The 21253-nt window shown below is 41.3% G+C and overlaps 1 protein-coding gene across 7 annotated transcripts in view; it reads right to left on the minus strand.

Annotated features, from left to right (window-relative positions):
• LOC124719951 (zinc finger protein 708-like) overlaps window positions 1-21253 on the minus strand; it is a 115929-nt gene that overhangs the window by 88042 nt on the left and 6634 nt on the right. For 2 of the 7 annotated variants that reach the window (XM_047245162.1, XM_047245161.1), the window contains exon 3: window positions 8562-8650. In XM_047245162.1, the coding sequence (XP_047101118.1) occupies window positions 8562-8633 (72 nt within the window). In that variant the 5' untranslated portion in view covers window positions 8634-8650. Of the gene's footprint in view, window positions 1-8561; window positions 8651-9176; window positions 9256-9801; window positions 9821-10221; window positions 10343-21253 lie in introns of those variants that run through there. The other 5 variants (XM_047245156.1, XM_047245158.1, XM_047245160.1 and 2 more) reach the window with 5 other exon arrangements.

The following is a 21253-nucleotide window of genomic DNA, read 5'->3' on the forward strand; positions in this document are numbered from 1 at the left end:
GTCGAGGAGCATGGAAGGGAAGCAGTGGTTGGGAACGGAGTGAGACAAGGTTTTAGCCCAACCCCAGTGTTGTTCACTCTGTATATTGAGCAAGCAATAAATGAAACAAAAGAAGAATTTTCAGAAGGCATTGTAATCCACAGAGAACAAATAAAAACTTTGAGGTTTGCCGACAACATTGTAATTCTGACAGAGACAGCAGAGGACCTGGAAGAGCAGTTCAACAGAATGGACAGTGCCTTCAAAGGGGGATATAAGATGAGCATCAAGAAAAGCAAAACGAGGATATTGGAATGTAGTCTAATTAAATCGTGTGATGATGATGGAATTAGATTAAGAAATAAGACACTTAAGGTAGTAGATGAGTTTTGCTATTTGGGTAGAAAAACAACTGATGATGGTCAAAGTAGAGAGGATATAAAATGTAGACTGGCAATGGCAAGGAAAGCATTCCTGAATAAGAGATATTTGTTAAAGTATACATTTAAGTGTCAGGAAGTCTTTTCTGAAAGTATTGGTACGGAGTGTACCCATGTATGGAAGTGAAACGTGGATGATAAATAACTTAGATGAGAAGAGAACAGAAGCTTTTGAAATGTGGTGCTATAGAAGAATGCTGAAGATTAGATGGGTGTATCACATAACTAATAAGGAGATACTGAATAGAATTGGGGAGAAGAGGTATTTGTGGCAGAACTTGACTAGAAGAAGGAATCGGTTGGCAGGACACATTCTGAGTCATCAGGGGATCATTGATTTAGTACTGGAGGAAAGGGCGGAGCATAAAAATCAGAGGGATACCAAGGCATGAATACACTAAACAGATTCGGGAGGATGTGGGTTGCAGTAGTTACTCAGAGATGAAGCAGCTTGCACAGGATAGAGTAGCATGGAGAGCTGCATCAATCCATTCTCAGGACTGAAGATCGCAACAAGAAACACATCCTCCCAAAGGCATGATGAAGGTATCAGGATTCATCAGACCATGCAGTGCTCTCCCATTGCACCAACATCCAACGCCAATAGTTACATGCCTATTTCAGTTGTAGTTGTCGATGTCATGACGTTAACACTGGCACATTCATGGGTCATCAGCTGCACAGACTCATCATTAGGAGTGCTTGGAGCATTGCGCATGCAGACATACTTTTACTCTGCCCAGCATTAATGCTGCATGTTAGTTATGCCACAATTTTCTGCCTGTCTATTTTTACCAGTCTGCCTAGCCTATGATGTGTACCACCTCTCATGAGCGGTACTTGCCCAACCCCCATAATGTCTGGACATGGTTTCACCTGTGTTTTGCCATGTGTTGAAGAAAACTTCCACAGCACTCCTCAAACGCTCATCAAGCTGTGCAGCTTCCAAAATGCTCATTTGCAGCCTTCAGACTATCAAAATCTCTCAGTCAAACTCAGATTGTGTGCATTCCCTATTTTACACCCAGACAGCATGCTCACTGATACTCCATGCACCGTGTGAGTGTGACTAGAAGACAAGGTGAGGTGCTATTCCCTGGATAAGTTTATACTGACAGCAGATCAGTGGTTATAATGTTTTGGCTGATGTTATGGATATAGTATTATGGCTTCCAAATGGATGCTGGGCAATGCCAAGGGAACCATTCTGCAACATTTGAGGCAATTGTCAATTGCATCAAATTACTACAAGGGTGTACCAGTAAATAATGCCTCCTAAGCTTTGATTCTGTTCTTCATGTCAGTTGTCATACATATTACTCTGTTGATGTTACAACTTTGCTGACACAATATGTAGCGTCCTCCTGCTGGAGAGTTCTGAACTGCAGTGTGTAAGGTGTGTGTGTTATTTAACAGTGTCAGCACGTCAGAAAACCCTCAGAAAACAGAACACAAATTCAAATAGTTCACCCACATGTGGAGCACCCTCTCCTTCAGCATGACAATGATAGACCACACACAACTTTTTTTGCACCTGCAACAGGCTGACACCTTTGATTCATTGCTATTGATCATCCTCCATACTGTCCCAGTTTGACCCAATTTTCAACTATTCCCAAAACCTAAAGAACACCTTCAACGACTTCAGTTTGATAGTGGTGAATTGGTGTGAGCAGAGGTGAAGCTGTGGGTCTGCCAACAAAGTCAAACATTCTACAGTGATGACACCAACAACCTGGTGTCTCATTGGGAGAAAGGTGTTCAGTGCCATGGTGACTACGTTTGAAATAAATATTTAAACACTAAGAATAAAGATGTAAAATGTTAATCAAGTTTGTTTTAATTAAAATGCTTTGATAATTTTCAAATAAAAATTGTGTACCATTACTTTCCAGCATGTGCTCATGCCAAAATATACACCACTTAGAAACTAAGCTTTATTAATTTGGTAAAGAAGGTGGCTTTCAACTAATATAATCTCTACATGCATCTCTTAAGGTCATAGGGAAGTTCAGTCCCACTAACACAGCACACAATGTCAGAGGTAGAAGTTACATTCTGGGCACAATTTGGATTTTTTGGTAGACATTAGGCTGTGCTACTGGTCAATTTGTTACCACATCCTTTACTTGGCTTTCACATTTCTTGACTTTGTCAGCTCACAATCACACTGCCACCTTTCAACATAGGCTAGGCCTTGAGCTGGACTATGGAACAGTCTCTCGCCACAACATATATTTCAAGGAGGGAGGGGAGTGGGGGGGGGGGGGGGGGTGTCTAGCACAACATTTTGACCTAGTCTTTGAATAGTTCTCAGGTTCAGGTCCAAGGTCAATGACTCTTCAAATTGCTTTTGATTCACATGATGTGTGTTGTGCATACATATCATTCTGTATGTCAAACCATCATTACGTCAAGGGTGAAGGCAAAGGCTTTAAGTATGTTGGGTCTAACCACTCTTTTACTGTATTTAATAAAATGTATATTTACTTTCCTATCATTTCCTCACAGTGATGGTTTATGATTACTGTTGTGATACTGCTCGTCAAATGAATTGCAAGCTGATCACGTAGTTCATACGAACTATAATGAAGTACTCACATATATTCAAATGCAAATGCTGCATTAATGCTATCACAGTACTTCTGCAGTTGCACCCAAGACAGGCGTTGAAGCAGACTTATTCAGCACAGATAGTACACAAGTAGTTGTGATTGTGTCAGGAACCTCAATTCTGGTTGGCAGAATAAAAATACTAGTGGCACCAAGTGAATTTGTTTTCCTGCTAATAGCTGAATACCCTACAAATGGCTGCACTGCATCAGATTTCAAGTGACATGTATATGTAAGATTATTTACACCAGTAACTAACATTCTGGCAGTTTCACAAAAGTATGTGTAACAACGTGCAGCAAAGACAGAAAGTGGTTATGAACAAACCTGTTAATATTTAATGTGTAACACCATTGCTTCATGAAAACTACGCTGCCAACATACAAATTCATTCTGCAGATACGGGCTGTGTAACAATTTATGTTTCATATGGTATTTGTCAGAAATTTAACATTACTATTGGGTCATTCCATGTCAAGTTGGCCGAAATTTAGACAAGTTCCCCACTAGACCATCTCCAATTTTATGAAATTTTTACAGGAGATTATATATATATATATATATATATATATATAAGATGACGTGACTTACCGAACGAAAGCGCTGGCAGGTCGATAGACACACAAACAAAAACAAACACACACACATACACACAAAATTCAAGCTTTCGCAAAAAACTGTTGCCTCATCAGGAAAGAGGGAAGGAAAGGGAAAGACTAAAGGATGTGGGTTTTAAGTGAGAGGGTAAGGAGTCATTCCAATCCCGGGGGCGGAAAGACTTACCTTAGGGGGAAAAAAGGACAGGTATACACTCGCGCACACACACACACACACATATATACAGACACAAGCAGACATATTTAAGGTCTTTAAATATGTCTACTTGTGTCTGTATATGTGTGGATGGATATGTGTGTGTGTGTGTGTGTGTGTGTGTGTGTGTGTGTGTGTGTGTGTGTGTGTGCGCGCGAGTGTATACCTGTCCTTTTTTCCCCCTAAGGTAAGTCTTTCCGCCCCCGGGATTGGAATGACTCCTTACCCTCTCACTTAAAACCCACATCCTTTAGTCTTTCCCTTTCCTTCCCTCTTTCCTGACGAGGCAACAGTTTTTTGCGAAAGCTTGAATTTTGTGTGTATGTTTGTGTGTCTATCGACCTGCCAGCGCTTTTGTTTGGTAAGTCTCATCATCTTTCTTTTAGATATATTTTTCCCACGTGGAATGTTTCCCTCTATTATATATATATACCTTACATGAAGCACTGCCAAATTACAGCTTCATAAATAGTATGGTGGGGCCACCAGCCACCTCTCCATAAAGGCTCGTTTTTGACATTGCGACTGAAATGAATAAATGATAAACTTTGTTTTACCACTGTTCAGGATCTAAGATACCTGTTGTGCTCAAACTTTGTGATCCTGTTCAACTTTTTGGGTACAATAGCTTCATTTTAGTACAAAAGGTCAAACTACGGTAAATTCATCATAGTGTGCTATCAAAGTGGTTCATAAATCTTGTCATATCAAATAAACTTACATTTATATTACATTAAAAAATACATGTACTCTTTATGGTTTCCAAGCCAAATATTTCAGTTCTTATTAATTCATTTGCTAAAATTTGTTATTAATAGAAATTACAGTTGATTCTAACAAGCTTTCTTGCTGATGGAGCTGGAATGACAGAAATAATGTGTTGGTTTGGAATCCAACAAGCATCCTGCCTAGCTGGCCAATAGAATGAATGTGCATGTCCATTGGGGTGCATGAAAATGAAACATTTTCTTCTTCTGAAACTTCAGACACAGTACCAATCAACCATTTCTGATCATATATACAGGCAATTTATGGGCCCAGTTGTAAGGCTTTAATATTTCTGAATGAAACGCTTGATGTTGGTGAACATTTGCCACAAAGAAGTTTGTATCATTGAATACTCTTCTAAGTTGCTCTTCATTTAATGGCACAAAATGGCGATTCTCTTGTTCCTGATACTGTGCAGCCATTTTTTAACCTTGCTTCCTGCTCAGTTTTTAATGTTTCAATTTGTTCCTAAAAAAAATGAATTGGATTCCTCTGTTATTCTCTGTACGGTATTTAAACAAGTCAGTTGGTGTCAAATCTGGTCCTCAGTTGGTCTTTGAAGGCTTGCTCTTGCTGCCAGGCACTTTAAAGTTCCTCCAATCCCATCACATGGAGATTTTCCATGGCTTGTAGCAGAAAAGTTCCATTCAGCTGAGATTCCAGTCATTTTGATGGTGGCAGAGATTCAGAGAATTTTTGAAGTTTTTACACTGCACTGCTCACCCATCACTGAAGTAGTAAATGTGTGTCATTTTTCCAAGGAGACACTTTAGATCGTCTATTAATTTTACTATAAAAGCATTTACAGCAATTGCATCATGTTTCAGGCTGTCGCTTATTATACAGTAGCTGATGCTGCTGATGTCCAAGTTATTTCTGAAGTACACAACAAATGGGTGTAAAGTTGCTTGGCTGTTGTTCCAGTGAAAGCCTTTAACTGCATCCTGCACAATGAAGGAATAATTTTCAGCAAAGTCCATTAATATGATCATTTCAGGTGGCTTACAGTTTTCTTTTATAATTTTAGGTGCTTGCTCTGGTGCTTTGCAACAGAATGAGTGGAAAGTTTGTAAATTTTTGAAATCAGATCTTCAATAAAATCCTCAGCAGTCATCTGCTTTGTTTCTAATGTATCTATCAGTGTGCACCCACTGTTTGAACTCAATGGTATCATTTGGATCACTGTCTTATAAACTACTTTCTAAAAACTTTCAAGTAGTTCTTTTCCCGGACAGATTTCAGCGATGAAGCATGCAGTCTGGATTCCAAATTACACACTGTTTTAGCAATCAGAATCTTATAATCTTCTTTAATTGGAGTGCTTGCAAGCATCAGTTTCACAGTTTGGTGTAAAGTGCAGACAGAAACTGAGTGGGTTCTGCAGCACCCACAGCGATGCACCATTTTGGCCTCAATTCACAAAATTTGACAAATCCAATTTCAGGCCCATGCCGAAGTTGATATGCAGCAAACATGTCTTTCAAATTATTCAGGAGAAGGTATTTTTGCATCAAAACTATCTTTCTTTCTATTCTAATTGATACAGTCTTTTTACCTGGACAAATTCGACTAATTCTTCATTCTGAAAAAATGTTACCACTCTTTCTTTTACAGCATCTGGAATCTTCTTGCCACACTTGTTCTTTGGAAGAGTTAGTATACCATTTTCTGCCTGTAACTTCCTAGCTGCTTTTACCATCCTCTCTGAAACACCAAATTCTTGCATTGCCTCTTTTATAGTACAGCTTTGTGGTACTAATGTCAGTATCTGCTATTTTTCAGGCTGCCTTGACAATTGCAACTTCTCTTTCAATTCCTTAATCAGCTGCTTATGATCTTCACAATCTGGACATGTCTTGCTTGTACTAGGTGTTTGAAGATCTTTTGGGGGGAATCCTCCAGCAGCAGCAATGTTATTCACAATTGCCTGTTGAGCTACGCTTATTTTTTGTTTTGTGTAACCTTTCACATCCCTTTTGGATATTCTCTGAAATTTTGGTGGGGAGACCCCAAAAGCAGTTAGAATTGAATCAATTGATACCTCTGAATATGCTTCATCTTCAGACTGGTTTGAAGTTGACTGTGATTTTTCTGCTTTCTTTGCTAAAAATTGTTTCTGCAAGCTGGACATATCTTCCGACCAGGTTTCACATTGCTCTTAGTCACTGCTTGCAATTGTTTTGCTGTTTCCACATTGACAATCTGTAAACCCTTATTAACGGAATGGTTCTTTGCACCAAAAGGGTTACAACAATATCATGGTAGAAAGTCATATTTTTCCACAAGTATTGCTTTGTGATGAAAGCATATTTATGCATTTTCAGTAAGACATACCTCACTTCTTTGGTTTATTAATTCCTATCACTACTTAAAAATCTTTGATTGGAATGGAGTCTCACTGATTGTGTATATTTTCAGCTGATATGCATAATTATCTGCAGGACCAATGACACACCGTACTGAAACCTCATTGATATCCATTACACTACAATTAAATTTATGCTTCTAATTGCTGTTTGTTTCACTATTAGATAAAGTAAAAGTGGTGTATATTTCCAACTGAAAAATATTAAACAATCATAGGTAATGGGAACTTCCTTGAGAATACAACAGAAAAATTAAACAACCTGAAACACTTCTAAAAAGTCACCCCATACCTTGAAATAATTTTTACTTACCAATAAACGATGTTTATTCAGTGATGGCAACACACTTTACATCATTTAAAAAGGCACACACAACATCTGAACACTCTTCGCTACATAACAATGTGGTTCAGACTGATTGTTGAAGCATGTTATTAAACTCAACTGTTGACACTAAACTGGTCTGTCTCTAAAATAAAAACTTTTCTGATCAGACAAGGTGAGCTCAGATAACTCAGTTATTATTTGAGCAATCTGGATGCCACTGGCAGTGCTTTATGACATGCTGACAGGCTGCAGATAACTAAAGTACCAGCTTCAGAAAGTTATTCTTTCAGTAGATACAAGGCAATGAAGTACAGTCAAAATTTGGCTTGAAAAGATTTATGAGCCACATTGATAGCACACTATGATGAATTTACTATAGTTTGACCTTTTCTTTTACAGCTACGAAATTGTACCCAAAAAGTTGAACAGAATCACAAAGTTCCAGAACGACAGGTCTCTCAGATCCTGAACAATGGTAAAACAAAGTTGATAATTTATTCTAGTCAATCGCAATGTCAAAAATTGAGCCTTTATGAAAAGGTGGCTAGTAGCCCCACCATACTATTTATGAAGCTTTAATTTGGTAGTGTTTCACGTAAGGTCTATGTACAACCTCTAAAAATTTCATGGAAATTGGAGATGGTCGAGTGAGGATCCTTAGGCCACTTGACATGGAATGACTCTGCTGACAGTTCTTCTTACACTTTGTTCACATATTCAAGGTCAACACCTAATGTTAATAGCACTACAAAATTTACTTCTCGGATTAGTGACGTGAAAATGTCACTTCAACATCATCCATAAATTACATTTCTTATTCAATACCACGATACACTGCAATAATGCATTAACTGCAGCCATACCATTTATAAATTTAATGGCACTGCTAAGACTCACTATGGTCATAGTCATTCTTAAGTTGCACATTAAGGTTGTCATTTAAAAGAAGCGTATCAGAGCAGCATATACCCACTTTATGGCAACCACGTTATCAGTATAATTGAATTGTGCATTAAAAAGTTTTCGTTGTTTACTGAACATTAAATTGAAACTCTTGCTGAATTCTATGTGAGGTTTAATAACAAGCTTATTTCAATGCACTGTGCAAAATGTCATTTAAGAGTGAAAGTTCATCAGTTGTTTAGTAAACAGAATTACCCATGTTTCCAGCAGTATGACATTAATTTTACGTATTCACACACCATACTGTACACATTAATGAAACACTGTTAAGAAATACAAGTAAGCCACTTACCATGAAGTATAACTCTGTTTTCACTTCGGCCGTTCCCTCTTTTTTTATCCACATAGCTGGCTCCTGGTCCATTGCTTTAGTACTACAGTCTGAAAAAAAAAAAAAAAAAAAAAGCAATCAGATAAGAACAGTGGTACTCAGTTTCCGTTGTTACCATGAGGTATAGCTCAAAGGCAGTATTTTCACTCATCTAATGGGTGCAGCAAATGGGTGATTACACAGGAAACAGAATCAGAAAGGATGAGGAAAAGTAGGTTCAGTGATACAAACTCATTTACATTTCTCAGGTCATGAAGAGTGAGAACACTCATAAAGTAACATGCACTGGAAACTGAGTATATACAGATGCAACTGCTCGTTTTTAACACTGGCTCATGGATACTTTTCTATTGTGACAATTATGGAAGATGTGTATTTTTTGTGCATGCACTAACTTCAGCATTACAAACAATCAAAGTGGGCAAGAGATTGCAGCGAAATTTCTGAATAACATCAAATATTTCATTCTACACTTTGTTCATTGCGTTAATTTCAGTCTGATAGGGACATGATGAGAATCTAGAAGTACAGATTGTTTGTTTATCAGTTAATATGCATTTTCAACATAGGTATTACCTTGAAACTTCCTTCATCTGTATTCATTCATGGATGTGTATTCAGTTTATAGTAAGCATCATCATTTTGGAATCTCTACCTGCAATTAAAGAAAACCATATACATGTACCATAGATTGCTCACCGCAGTGCGAAAGTTCTCATTCTTCATTACCATCAAGATTAAACAGTGGTTCGTTTTTTCTTAAAAAACTGATTTAATAAAACGACTTCCTACTAACTGTAACTATGATGAATGATCTATTAAGTTCTGATGGCATGTAATGCTTTATGTTAGACGAATTACAGTTAATTTGTATTTTGTATTTCGCCAGCTCCTAAATTACAGTATTCTTATACAGAACTCCATTAAAACCCACACACTACAACAAACTGGTATTTACACATGATTAGATGAATACTAACGACATGAGTAATCAAAGCACAGGGAAAACTAGCAAAATGCAACAGAATTACAGCATTTCCTTTCATGCGAACATACTCAAAGCATGAAATGATGTAACTGTGGGAACTTGTAAACATGCTTACGTTAGCTCTAAAATCTGGAGCCGCTATATGTCTACATCACAGCAAATTAACATCACAATCATTATTATATCTAGGTAAGTCAACATAACCGTACTAACATAGCAAATGTGTTGAATTTCACTGTCCGCCTTTTCTCATCAGTCACGAAGTACATGGCGGAGATCATTGCATGGGCAAACTGCTCCTGACAACACATCACAATCTAAGCCATTTCTTTTACTAAGATACACGTAGCGATTTTACCGGACAGGCCAAAAACAAGCTCTAATAACTCTGGTATTTAGTTGTTATGAACATAACCTGAAAATTTATAACACTCTTACACCTTCACCAAACACACTATAGGTGATGTGATCATAAATACAGAATAAAATCTCATCCTTATGTACCCATTAAAAATTAAAACACAACAGCCTCAAACATAGCTACCACAGCGTCATCACAAGATATTCGCGAACTATTACACTCGTCAAACTCAACTGTTATTGTGATAAAAATGAAGTAGCGCACTAACTTACTTACGAAACAGTTTTCTTCACTTACTCTTGCTTGCAGTTTATAAACGCTTAAAATTTACCTGGAGAATGTCACACAGAAAATTCCGCTAAACTATGACGTTGCACCTGCCTACACACACACACACACTGAAAGAATCAAAGAAACCACCTAAACCAAAGATCTTATAGCAAGACAAAGCACTCTGCCGTGGGCTGTGAGATAACCAGTACGGAAAAACCGGAAAGATAAAACGCGAAAATTAAATTAGACAGGATACTTCGACCATAGATACTAGTAGACTGGCCATGCTGTGCAAAAGCTATAAAGTGCGTCTCGCAGGCCCCGAGGAATCGCTTCATGACGTCATCAACAAGGCTGAAAGCTTGACAGCGCTGCCTGGTGACTAGACCTGTAAACAACTCTGTTGACGTAAGTGACGTCACACGTTGGCTACAATGTTTATACAGACTTGCCTTCAGCTGTTGTTTTGGAATGTCAAATCAATCCAGATTGTTTGAATGAAGCTTCCATTAACAGAATAAAATGTAGAAAGAAGGTTTAAATGCGAATAATCTGTATTATGGTGACATGATAAATCCGCAGTGTAGTCAAGGTTACACATTAGAGCCGTACGTGATTGATTGAAACCAACTCATTACAAATTATTGGTCGAAAGGCAGAGTGATTTATAGCATAACACATATTACGCATTGCGAACAATGTGTCTAAATGTTTTTAACGCATTAAGTGCTGCTTACTAATGTAGGCTAACTACCACTGAGACGTTTGCAGCTCGAATTTGTCTTTGAACCCATACCAGCAGTAGCAAATGCGGAAAAACGAATCAAATATGGTAAAGGATGCGTAGTGGAACGCCCATTGCATTTTTCCAGTTTGTGTACGATATCTGTACGTAATATGCATCAAAACACGTCGGATGCTTGTTCATTTTCTAATATATGTTTTTTGGGGATGACCTAGTAGTTTTATTTTTTTGTATTATGAGAAATGCGTTAAATGTGGGAAAGTGCATTTAAATATGCCACAAACAAATATTAGGCAAAGACACACGTCTGTCTGTTACCACAACCTTTATTTCTCATTCGCTGTGTTCCACAACTGTCAACGAAATTATCGCTTTTCAACCTAATGTAGACCTCAGACTATGCTACAAATAAAGTTATTACTCCAGTCAAGGTTTCTAGGGAAAAGTGGGCGAAATCCAGTATAGTGCTCTTGCCCAGATATGTGCTCTTGCCCTGTGTGCGTTACCGATATGCTTAAATTTTGGTCGTTGTTTTTCTGTAAATAAACAGCTATATGCCAATCACATCTTCTTGTATGTAGTTTCTCAAAAATCCAGTTTATGTGATCTTAAAATAAAAAGAGCTCAGTGAGGGAATATTAATAGATCGAAGCAATACTGACATCTCCAAATTGTAAGACTGCTATAGATGGAAGTCACTGATTGTCAGAGTGTGTCAGTGGGACAAAACATTTGAAGCTTTAGGTTAGTTCAACTATTACTTCTTAATGTAGTAGGCAGTCACAATTTTCTTCCATATTTTTATGTATATACATACTACACAAGCAACCAACCAAATGGTACCGTTCCACTCGAAAATAGAGAGAGGGAAGAAAGGCTGTCTATCATCCGAGCCCTGATTTCTCATGCCTTCTAAATTTTCTCAATAGTGTTATACAAAATAATACTCGCACATAGTTTGAAACTACTGGTAACCTATCTACCATCCAGCCTCTGAGTTGCTTCAGTGTGTTGCTTAAATCGGACATGGATCTCAAACTTTGGAGCAGTACTCATGAATGTGTCACGTAAGTGTTCGATACGGGTGGTCTAAGTGATCTTCCCCTCATTTCCAGTCACAAAACATATTCATCTTCCCAAAGGAAGGAAGTAATGACCCTGAAAGCTAGAAATGGTTTTTTTATTCAAGTGCTGTTTCTCTCATACTTTGTACCAAGCATTTCAGAATTTTACAATGAGTACTGGCAGCCCTACATATAACGGTAACATTAAAACCCTGTTAATTTGAACCTTAGTGTTAACTATCATATGCATCCTTGAGTAAGAACATTACATTTAATTATAATTATAGAAGGAGAGGCTAATAAAATAATTTTTTTACTCTGTATTTTATTAATATCTTAAGATTTTCAGTTTGCTGCCTGATGTCTTGCAGCAACCTCTTAAAGACTTTCAATCAGAATGTGAAATTCCATTTCCTTCCAGTATTTTGCAAGTTCATTTCACTGAACAGAGTAAAATTACCCCTATTATGGACAACAAATACTATTAGGGAGTAAATATGTTGACATGTAAGTGAAAGACTCCAAAGGCCCTGAAGAGACTTCTGTAAGAAGCTGCACTATCGATTTTACACAATAATTTTACTGACATGGATCAAAAGTTCTATTAACTTGCCATATTAGATTCGAATAATATCGCAAGCTTTTCATAACAGCCTCCATCACCGTCACCAGTAATGGTACTGGTATGTAATGGTATGGTGTACTGTAGCAGCACATTAAAAGTGTTTCAATTGAATTGATTCTGCATTATCTCTCTTCCCCATGTCCTTGACATTAATGCTACCAAGTTATGTTCTTGTACGGTAATTAGTTTCCATGTTATTTTACTTATTTATCGTGTCAGAAGCAAACTAAAAAAAAAAAAAAATATTAGATACATTACTACATACATACATACATACATTATGGTTTATAAATTAAACTAGTCAAGAATGAAATAAATATTAGACACAGATTGTGTTGTCAAACGTAAGGTAATTTTAATCTATACAGTGGATGCCCAAAAATTTGCAACATCCAGTGCACTTTGTGTAGCGTTTACGAGGTCCTCCATGGTGCACACAGTTGGAGGTAATGTGCATTGTAGTAGATGTGTTGATGTCTGCATGGCAGCTCCGCAGTCACGCTGGAGAGAGTCCACCTGGAAGCCCCACCCCTCCAGATTACTCTTGGATCTTGTGACAGAAGAACGCAGGCGGTTGAGTGATTTCCAAGTGGACCATTTCTCTGTGTGGCCTGGGGGAAATACTTCTTGCGGGATCAGCCACTTCTCCAGATGCTGGCATCTGACCTGCCATCTCTTCTCCCGGTGTTGATGTGGAGTGTCAGCGAGTGGTTCTGTACTGTGAAGGAAGCTCTTTCTAGACACAAGTCTTTGCTGTGCCAGTTGGTGCCCATGTAGTGGATGGGCTTCGGATGTTAATGCCTTCTTCATTTCACTCCGTGCTGCTGTATCTCTTCGGATGTCCGGGGGGGCTATGCCGGATAAGGTGTGGCTCTTAGACAACCAGTAGTGATACGACATGTCTCATTCAGAGCAACATCAACTTTCTTTGTATGTGTAGATCTGCACCATACTGGGCAAGCGTACTCAGCTGCAGAGTAGCAGAGGGCTAATGCGGATGTGCGCACTGTGTCTGGCTGTGCTCCCTATGTTGTTCCAGTCAGCTTCCTAACCACATTGTTCCTGGCAGCCACTTTTTGCTTTGTTTTTAAGCAGTGTTCCTTATATGTAAGAGCACAGTCCAGAGTGACTCCGAGATATTTTGGAGTCTTGCAGTGTTCTAAAGAGGTTCCTTCCCAATCTATCTGCAAGGTTCTACTAGCCTGTCTGTTTCGGTGGTGGAAAGCACAGGTCTGGGTCTTAGAAGGATTTGGTTTCAATTGATTGTCCCTGTAATAGGTAGTTAATTCTTTCAGAGCATCAGTTAGCTTCCGCTCCACCCTCTCAAAGCTGTGACCTTGTGCTGTGATTGCTCGGTCATCTGCATATATGAAGCTTTGTGTTCCTTCTGGTAACAGCTGGTCATTAGTGTATATATTGAAGAGGGTGGGTGCCAGTGCACTGCCCTGTGGAAACCCATTTTTCTGCTGCCTCCATCTGCTTCTTTGTCCTTGATATTCCACAAAATATCTTCGGTTCTGCAGAAGATTTCTAATTAGACAGGTTAGTTTATAGTCCTCGGTGAGGTTGTATAGCTTCAACAACAAGAGTCTGTGGTTGACAGTGTCCTAGGCGGCTGAAAGATCTATAAACACCGCTCCTGTTATCTGCCACCTTTGGAAGCCGTCCTCTATATGCTGTGTCAAATTCAACACCTGTGCTGTACAGCTCTTTCCTTGTCTGAATCCTGCCTGTTGAGGGATCAGTAATGGTTCTATCATACCTGTAATTCTTTGGAGGATCAACCTTTCCAATACCTTATACAAGTGGCATAGGAGGGAGATTGGCCTATAGCTTTCGGGGTCATCCCGGTCTTTCCCTGGTTTATGTATAGCTATAATTTTTGCTTTCCGCCAAGATTTTGGTATCTTGCCACTCTTGACACAATTATTCATTAGCTCAAGTAGCCAGCACTTTGCGCCTGGACCAAAGTTCTTGATCTGTTCACTTCTTATGTCATCTACCCCTGCTGCTTTTCCGACTTTGGACTTATTTAGAGCTGAGTCGAGCTCATTCAAACTGAATGGTCGAGACAGAGTGTTTCCCTCTTGTTCGGGCTCCCTTTCCAGGGTTCATCTCCCGATTTTACTGGTATGATCAGGTTTACCATTTTTCAAAAGCTGGTATGCGATCTGGTCTGCCTTCACATTTGTATGCGTATTGGGTTGGGAGGGATCATTGTTAAGGTGTCGTAACAATCTCCAGGCCTTTTGACTACTTCTACTCATCTCACATTCTGTCATCAGTTTAATCCACTGTTCTCTCTTCACCTCAGAGATTGAGGAGAGAGTATTTTGCGCAGCCAGATAAGTCTCCTCGCTATAAGGGTTTTCTTCATATAGTCGATAGTATCCGTACAGCAGAGAAGCTGTTTCAGGTGTCACACCCTGCCGATACATTGTCCTACACCCTCTTGGAATTGATGCCCGGGAGCAATGTTTGACAGTTTGAACAAAGCTGTCATATTCTTCAGGAATAGGCCGCACAGACTTAATCTCCTTGTCCAGCATCTTAGCAAATTTTTTCCAATCAGCTCTCTTGAAATTGTATCTCCGTTTGAAATTCACCTCCTGTGGCCTTATTGCTGGAAGAACTTGACACAGTAGTGGCCTGTGTTGCGTCTTTGGTATGGGCGAGCACACTGATTTGGAGCAAAGCTGTGTGATGTCTTCACTCACAAAGAGGTGGTCAGGGTTAAATCCACGTTGCCACCTGCCACTGTTGAAGGAAGGGGGGTAGCTTGCTGTCATGTATAAGAGACAACTGGCAGGATTCAGCCCAGGAGAGGACTGCCTCCCCATTTTCGTCATCTTCAGAGTATCCCCACAAATGACTATGGCTGTTAAAGTCACCGAATACTACAGACGTCTTGCTGTTATGGAAGTTCCTGGGTGGTGTGAAGGAAAATGCAGCCGAAGGGGGCTTATACACAGAGGTAGCCACGCAGTTACTCAGCTCCACTGAAATGACTTCGATGTTATTTTCTACGGTGCAGTGAGCACTGATTATCTAAAGCCCTGGTCTTAACAAATATAACACTTCCATACTGAGAGTGCGGTGTTTCTGCAGCTAGTTTCATGCCCGGTATTTTTGGTCGTCTCTGTCGCTCATCTCTATGCGTCTCTTGTATACACAGGACGTTGCATTTTTTGTCATGGCATAGGTTGGATAACAGATGTTCTTTGGCTGATGATATGCCTTCAATATTTATAGATATGATAGTTAAAGGTGGCTCTAATAAGGACCATTTATTTCCATGTTATAACATGTTAAATATAGAAAGTTTAACTGTAACCAAGCAGCAGTTTTCTTTGCTGACAATATCAGTTCCAGTGCACAACTGAATTTAAAAATCTGTCTCGTGGGGTATGTATCATCAAGGGCGAACCATTCGAAGCGCCGAGCTAGCGGAACAGTACCGACCGCAAGGTCCAAATGAGATAAATTTGTCGTGGAGGCAGATAAAAATGTAGGGACCCCAGTGTTGAGGCAAACTAGACCCGCTTGGTGGAAGACGTCTAGCAATAGTGAGCCACGTGGACAAGGATGTGGAGATCCCCAAAGCGGGTGGTGGGCATTGAAGTCCCCAACCAGCAAATAGGGGGGGTGGAAGCTGACCAAGAAGATGAAGGAGATCAGCTCGTGCCATTGGTGTGGACGATGGAATGTATACAGTACAAAGAGAGAACGTGTATCCGGAAAGGGAAAGACGGACGGCGACAGCTTGGAAGGAAGTGTTTAAATGGATTGGGTAATAATGGAGAGTTTCATGGAGAAGAATCATGAGTCCTCCATGTGCTGGAGTGCCTTCAACAGAGGGGAGATCATATCGGACGGACTGAAAATGAGGAAGAACAAAGCGGTCATGGGGACGCAGCTTTGTTTCCTGAAGACAGAAGATGACCGGCGAGTAGGATCGTAAGAGGATCGACAATTCATCCCGGTTGGCACGAATGGCGCGGATATTCCAGTGGATAATGGACATAGGGTGAACCGAAAATGGAAGAATGTGACCAAGGGTGCTGTCAACTCAACGACTGCTCAGAGCTTGCGACCGACAGCATGGAATGGCATTCAGCCGAAGGCAGAAGATCCTGATCCATAGGTTGGTCAGGAGCAGCTCCTGCCACCAGCGATCGGCCGGTTGACCGGCCACCAGCAGTGTGCCTCGGCGACACAGAAGACGGCCGAGGGCGATTTCTGCCAGGTGGTGCTGTAGATGGGACATGCCTTGGCGGAGAAGGAGAGGAACTGGCTTTCTTTGTAGCCTTCTTGGAAGTATGATGTTTAGATGAAGGAGGAACCGATGGTTGGGAAGTTGCGGTACGTAAAAACTCTTCACGAGTATGCTCTTTTTTTGAAGTCGTGGTGTCTGTCTTTTGGGCTCGAGATTTAGCAGAACCCGACGAAGGGTGAGCCATAGAGTGGGCAGGCAAAAGTGGTGAGGTTGAACGGGCGATCTTTGCGCTGGCCGATCTGACGACCGTGGCACTAAAAGTGAGGTCGCAAGTCTGCGTGGCAGCCTCCGTTATTGGCCGAGGAGAAGCAAGGACAGTGCTGTATTTTCCTGTCTGAGGCATGGTGGGCTGTCGACTGGCGAATAATTTTTGAGCAGCAAAGGTCAACACCTTTTCCTTCACTCTTATTTCCTGGGTGAGCTTTTCGTCCTTAAAAACGGGGCAATCTCGAGAGGAAGCAGCGTGGTCACCCATACAGTTGATGCAGCGAGGGGATGGAGGTGGACAAGCACCCTCATGGGCATCCTTGCCACACGTAACACATTTGGCCGGATTGGAACAGGACTGGCTGGTGTGATTGAACCGCTGACACCGATAGCAACGCGTAGGGTTTGAGACGTAAGGGCGAACGGAAATTATCTCATAGCCTGCTTTGATTTTCGATGGGAGTTGAACTTTGTCAAATGGCAAGAAGACAGTGTGGGTTGGAATGATGTTCGTGTCAACCCTTTTCATAACTCTATGAACAGCTGTTACGCCCTGGTCAGACAGGTAGTGCTGAATTTCTTCGTCAGACAATCCATCGAGGGAGCGTGTATAAACGACTCCACGCGAGGAATTTAAGGTACGGTGCGGTTCCACCCGGACAGGGAAGGTGTGGAGCAGAGAAGTACGCAGCAATTTTTGTGCCTGGAGGGCACTGACTGTTTCTAACAACAGGGTGCCATTCCGTAATCTGGAACAAGACTTTACAGGACCTGCAATTGCGTCGACACCTTTCTGAATAATGAAAGGGTTGACCGTGGAGAAGTCGTGACCTTCGTCAGACCGAGAAACAACAAGGAACTGTGGCAACGATGGAAGAACTGTCTGTTGCTGAGACTCAGTGAACTTACGTATGTGAGCAGACAGAGTGGAAGGTGGGGAAACCATTGCGGAAGAATCCCCCATGATTACCGGCGTCTCCGATGGCGCGCTCCTCCCTTGTGGGGGCCCTCACTGAGGGCACGCCCGCCTTAGGTGTTTGTTCACACCTCAGGTCACACCTCCCAACAAACGGACGGAGGGACCAATCGGCACTTTCGGATGGTATCAGCTCGGGTAATCACCCCTCCCTGGGCCTGGCCGTTACCAGGAGGTACGTACGTGTCCTACCTGTCTACCCGGGGCGGGGAATTACGCGTTACCCCATCACCGGCTACGCATGGAAGTGCGTGGGTCGGCCTTCAGACACGCACAGGGAGGAAAAAAGGGAAAGGGAAAGGAAGAGGGGTCTCAAACGCCGCAGCGGAGAAAAGGGCAAAGAGAAGAGGGAAGTAAAAGAGAAGGACAGAGGAAAGACGAAGACTTGCAAGTGTAGAAAGCAAGGAATCTGTAACAGTTTCGAGCGTCCGTCTCCGGACGTAGGCACAAACCATACTCCCAGAGGGGGAGAAAGGGAAGGAAAGAGCCAGAGGTGAGCGGGGGGGGGGGGGGGGGGGGGGCAAGATGGGGGACGGGGAAGGATGCGGAAAGGGAAGGTATGCAGCCCGGAAAGGAAGGAGGGCCACATTAGCTCGGGGTCCTGTGCTCGCTATGCACGTGTCCACAAAAGAGTTGTGGACCCCCTGGGCGGAGAGACTACTGTTTGCTCAGTGGGTGGAGGATAGGGAAGAAACTCTCAACAACGTTTGGTTTCCAGATGAGGCGCATTTTCATTTAGATGGTGTGGTTAACAAACACTTTTGGGCCACTGAAAACCCACAAGTGGTTCATGAACGACATTATGCTCTGAGGATTACAGCGTGGGCAGCAATTTCCAGTCACGGACTTACTGGACCCTTTTACTTTGAAGAAACTAAACAGTGAACGTTATTTGAGCATGCTTCGCAATAGATTCATTCCACAGTTTCTTGCTACTGCCTTGCTGAACAACACACAGTGATTCATGTAAGATGGAGCAAGGCCACATACTGCAAACACTGTGTTGGAGTTTTTACACGAGCATTTCGACATGCGGATCATTTCACTCAGGTTTCCAGGTTGCTTTAATGATGGACAAAATTGGCCCCTCAATAGTCCAGACTTCAATCCATGTGACTCTTTTCTTTGGGGGTACCTAAAGGAAAAAAATTTCCTGAAATGTCCACGTGATTTAATGGAGCTCAGAAGACTTATTCTTTAAGCTTTCAGTGAAATTAAGGAAGACATGTGCTGTAGGTTACTCACTAACTTCAGCGTTCCTTTGAAGAAAGTTAGGAAACGAAATGGTGGGCATATTGAGCATGTACTGAGTTCGAACAAATCTCCATGGACGGCTCTTCATTATAGTGTATGTTCCTTTCAGATTGTATCGACAATAAAGTTTATATTCAAAAACAAAATGGTAACACATTTTGTGCGCCACCCTATAGAAGAAGGGACTGGTTGGTAGGACAGGTTCTGAGCCATCAAGGGATCATCGATTTAGTATTGGAGGGAAGGGTGGAGGGTGAAAATCAGAGGGAGACCAAGACATGAATACACTAAACAGATTCAGGAGGATGTGGGTTGCAGTAGTTACTCGGGGATGAAGAAGCTTGCACAGGATAGAGTAGCATGGAGAGCTGCATCAATCCAGTCTTGCCACTGAAGAGCACAACAACAACAGAAGGGGTGGATGTGCTTTGCAACCAGTTTACAATACTTCTTTTGTGACACAGTGCCTCACACGAGCTCCATTGGACCCATGGGTGCCCACGTGTTTGTTTCCCAGAGTATAATGGAGGCCCCAACAGTACAGGAGTCAAGAGGCTGTTCCCTTTGTGGGTGACGGAAATGAACCCTCCCAAAGGCACGATCCCCCCCATGAACCATGGACCTTGCCGTTGGTGGGGAGGCTAACGTGCCTCAGCGATACAGATGGCTGTACCGTAGGTGCAACCACAACGGAGGGGTATCTGTTGAGAGGCCAGACAAACATGTGGTTCCTGAAGAGGGGCAGCAGCCTTTTCAGTAGTTGCAGGGGCAACAGTCTGGATGATTGACTGATCTGGCCTTGTAACATTAACCAAAACAGCTTTGCTGTGCTGGTACTGCGAACGGCTGAAAGCAAGGGGAAACTACAGCCGTAATTTATCCCGAGGACATGCAGCTCTACTGTATGATTAAATGATGATGGCGTCCTCTTCGGTAAAATATTCCGGAGGTAAAATAGTCCCCCATTCAGATCTCCGGGTGGGGGCTACTCAGGAGGACGTCATTATCAGGAGAAAGAAAACTGGCGTTCTACGGATCGGAGCGTGGAATGTCAGATCTCTTAATCGGGCAGGTAGGTTACAAAATTTAAAATTGGAAATGGATAGGTTAAAGTTAGCTATAGTGGGAATTAGTGAAGTTCGGTGGCAGGAGGAACAAGACTTCTGGTCAGGTGAATACAGGGTTTTAATACAAAATCAAATAGGTGTAATGCAGGAGTAGGTTTAATAATGAATAAAAAAAAATAGGCGTGCGGGTAAGCTACTACAAACAGCATAGTGAACGCATTATTGTGGCCAAGATAGACACAAATCCCATGCCTACTACGGTAGTACAGGTTTATATGCCAACTAGCTCTGCAGATGATGAAGAAATAGGTGAAATGTATGACGAGATAAAAGAAATTATTCAGGTAGTGAAGGGAGACGAAAATTCAATAGTCATGGGTGACTGGAATTCGTCAGTAGGAAAAGGGAGAGAAGGAAACATAGTAGGTGAATATGGATTGGGGGGAAGGAATGAAAGAGGAAGCCGCCTTGTAGAATTTTGCACAGAACATAACTTAATCATAGCTAACACTTGGTTCAAGAATCATAAAAGAAGGTTGTATACCTGGAAGAATCCTGGAGATACTAAAAGGTATCAGATAGATTATATAATGGTAAGACAGAGATTTAGGAACCAGGTTTTAAATTGTAAGACATTTCCTGGGGCAGATGTGGATTCTGACCACAATCTATTGGTTATGAACTGCAGATTGAAACTGAAGAAACTGCAAAAAGGTGGGAATTTAAGGAGATGGGACCTGGATAAACTGACTGTAGAGAGTTTCAGGGAGAGCATAAGAGAACAATTGACAGGAATGGGGGAAAGAAATACAGTAGA

The sequence above is a fragment of the Schistocerca piceifrons genome, chromosome 11, assembly GCF_021461385.2.
Source record: "Schistocerca piceifrons isolate TAMUIC-IGC-003096 chromosome 11, iqSchPice1.1, whole genome shotgun sequence".
NCBI classification, from domain to species: domain Eukaryota; kingdom Metazoa; phylum Arthropoda; class Insecta; order Orthoptera; family Acrididae; genus Schistocerca; species Schistocerca piceifrons.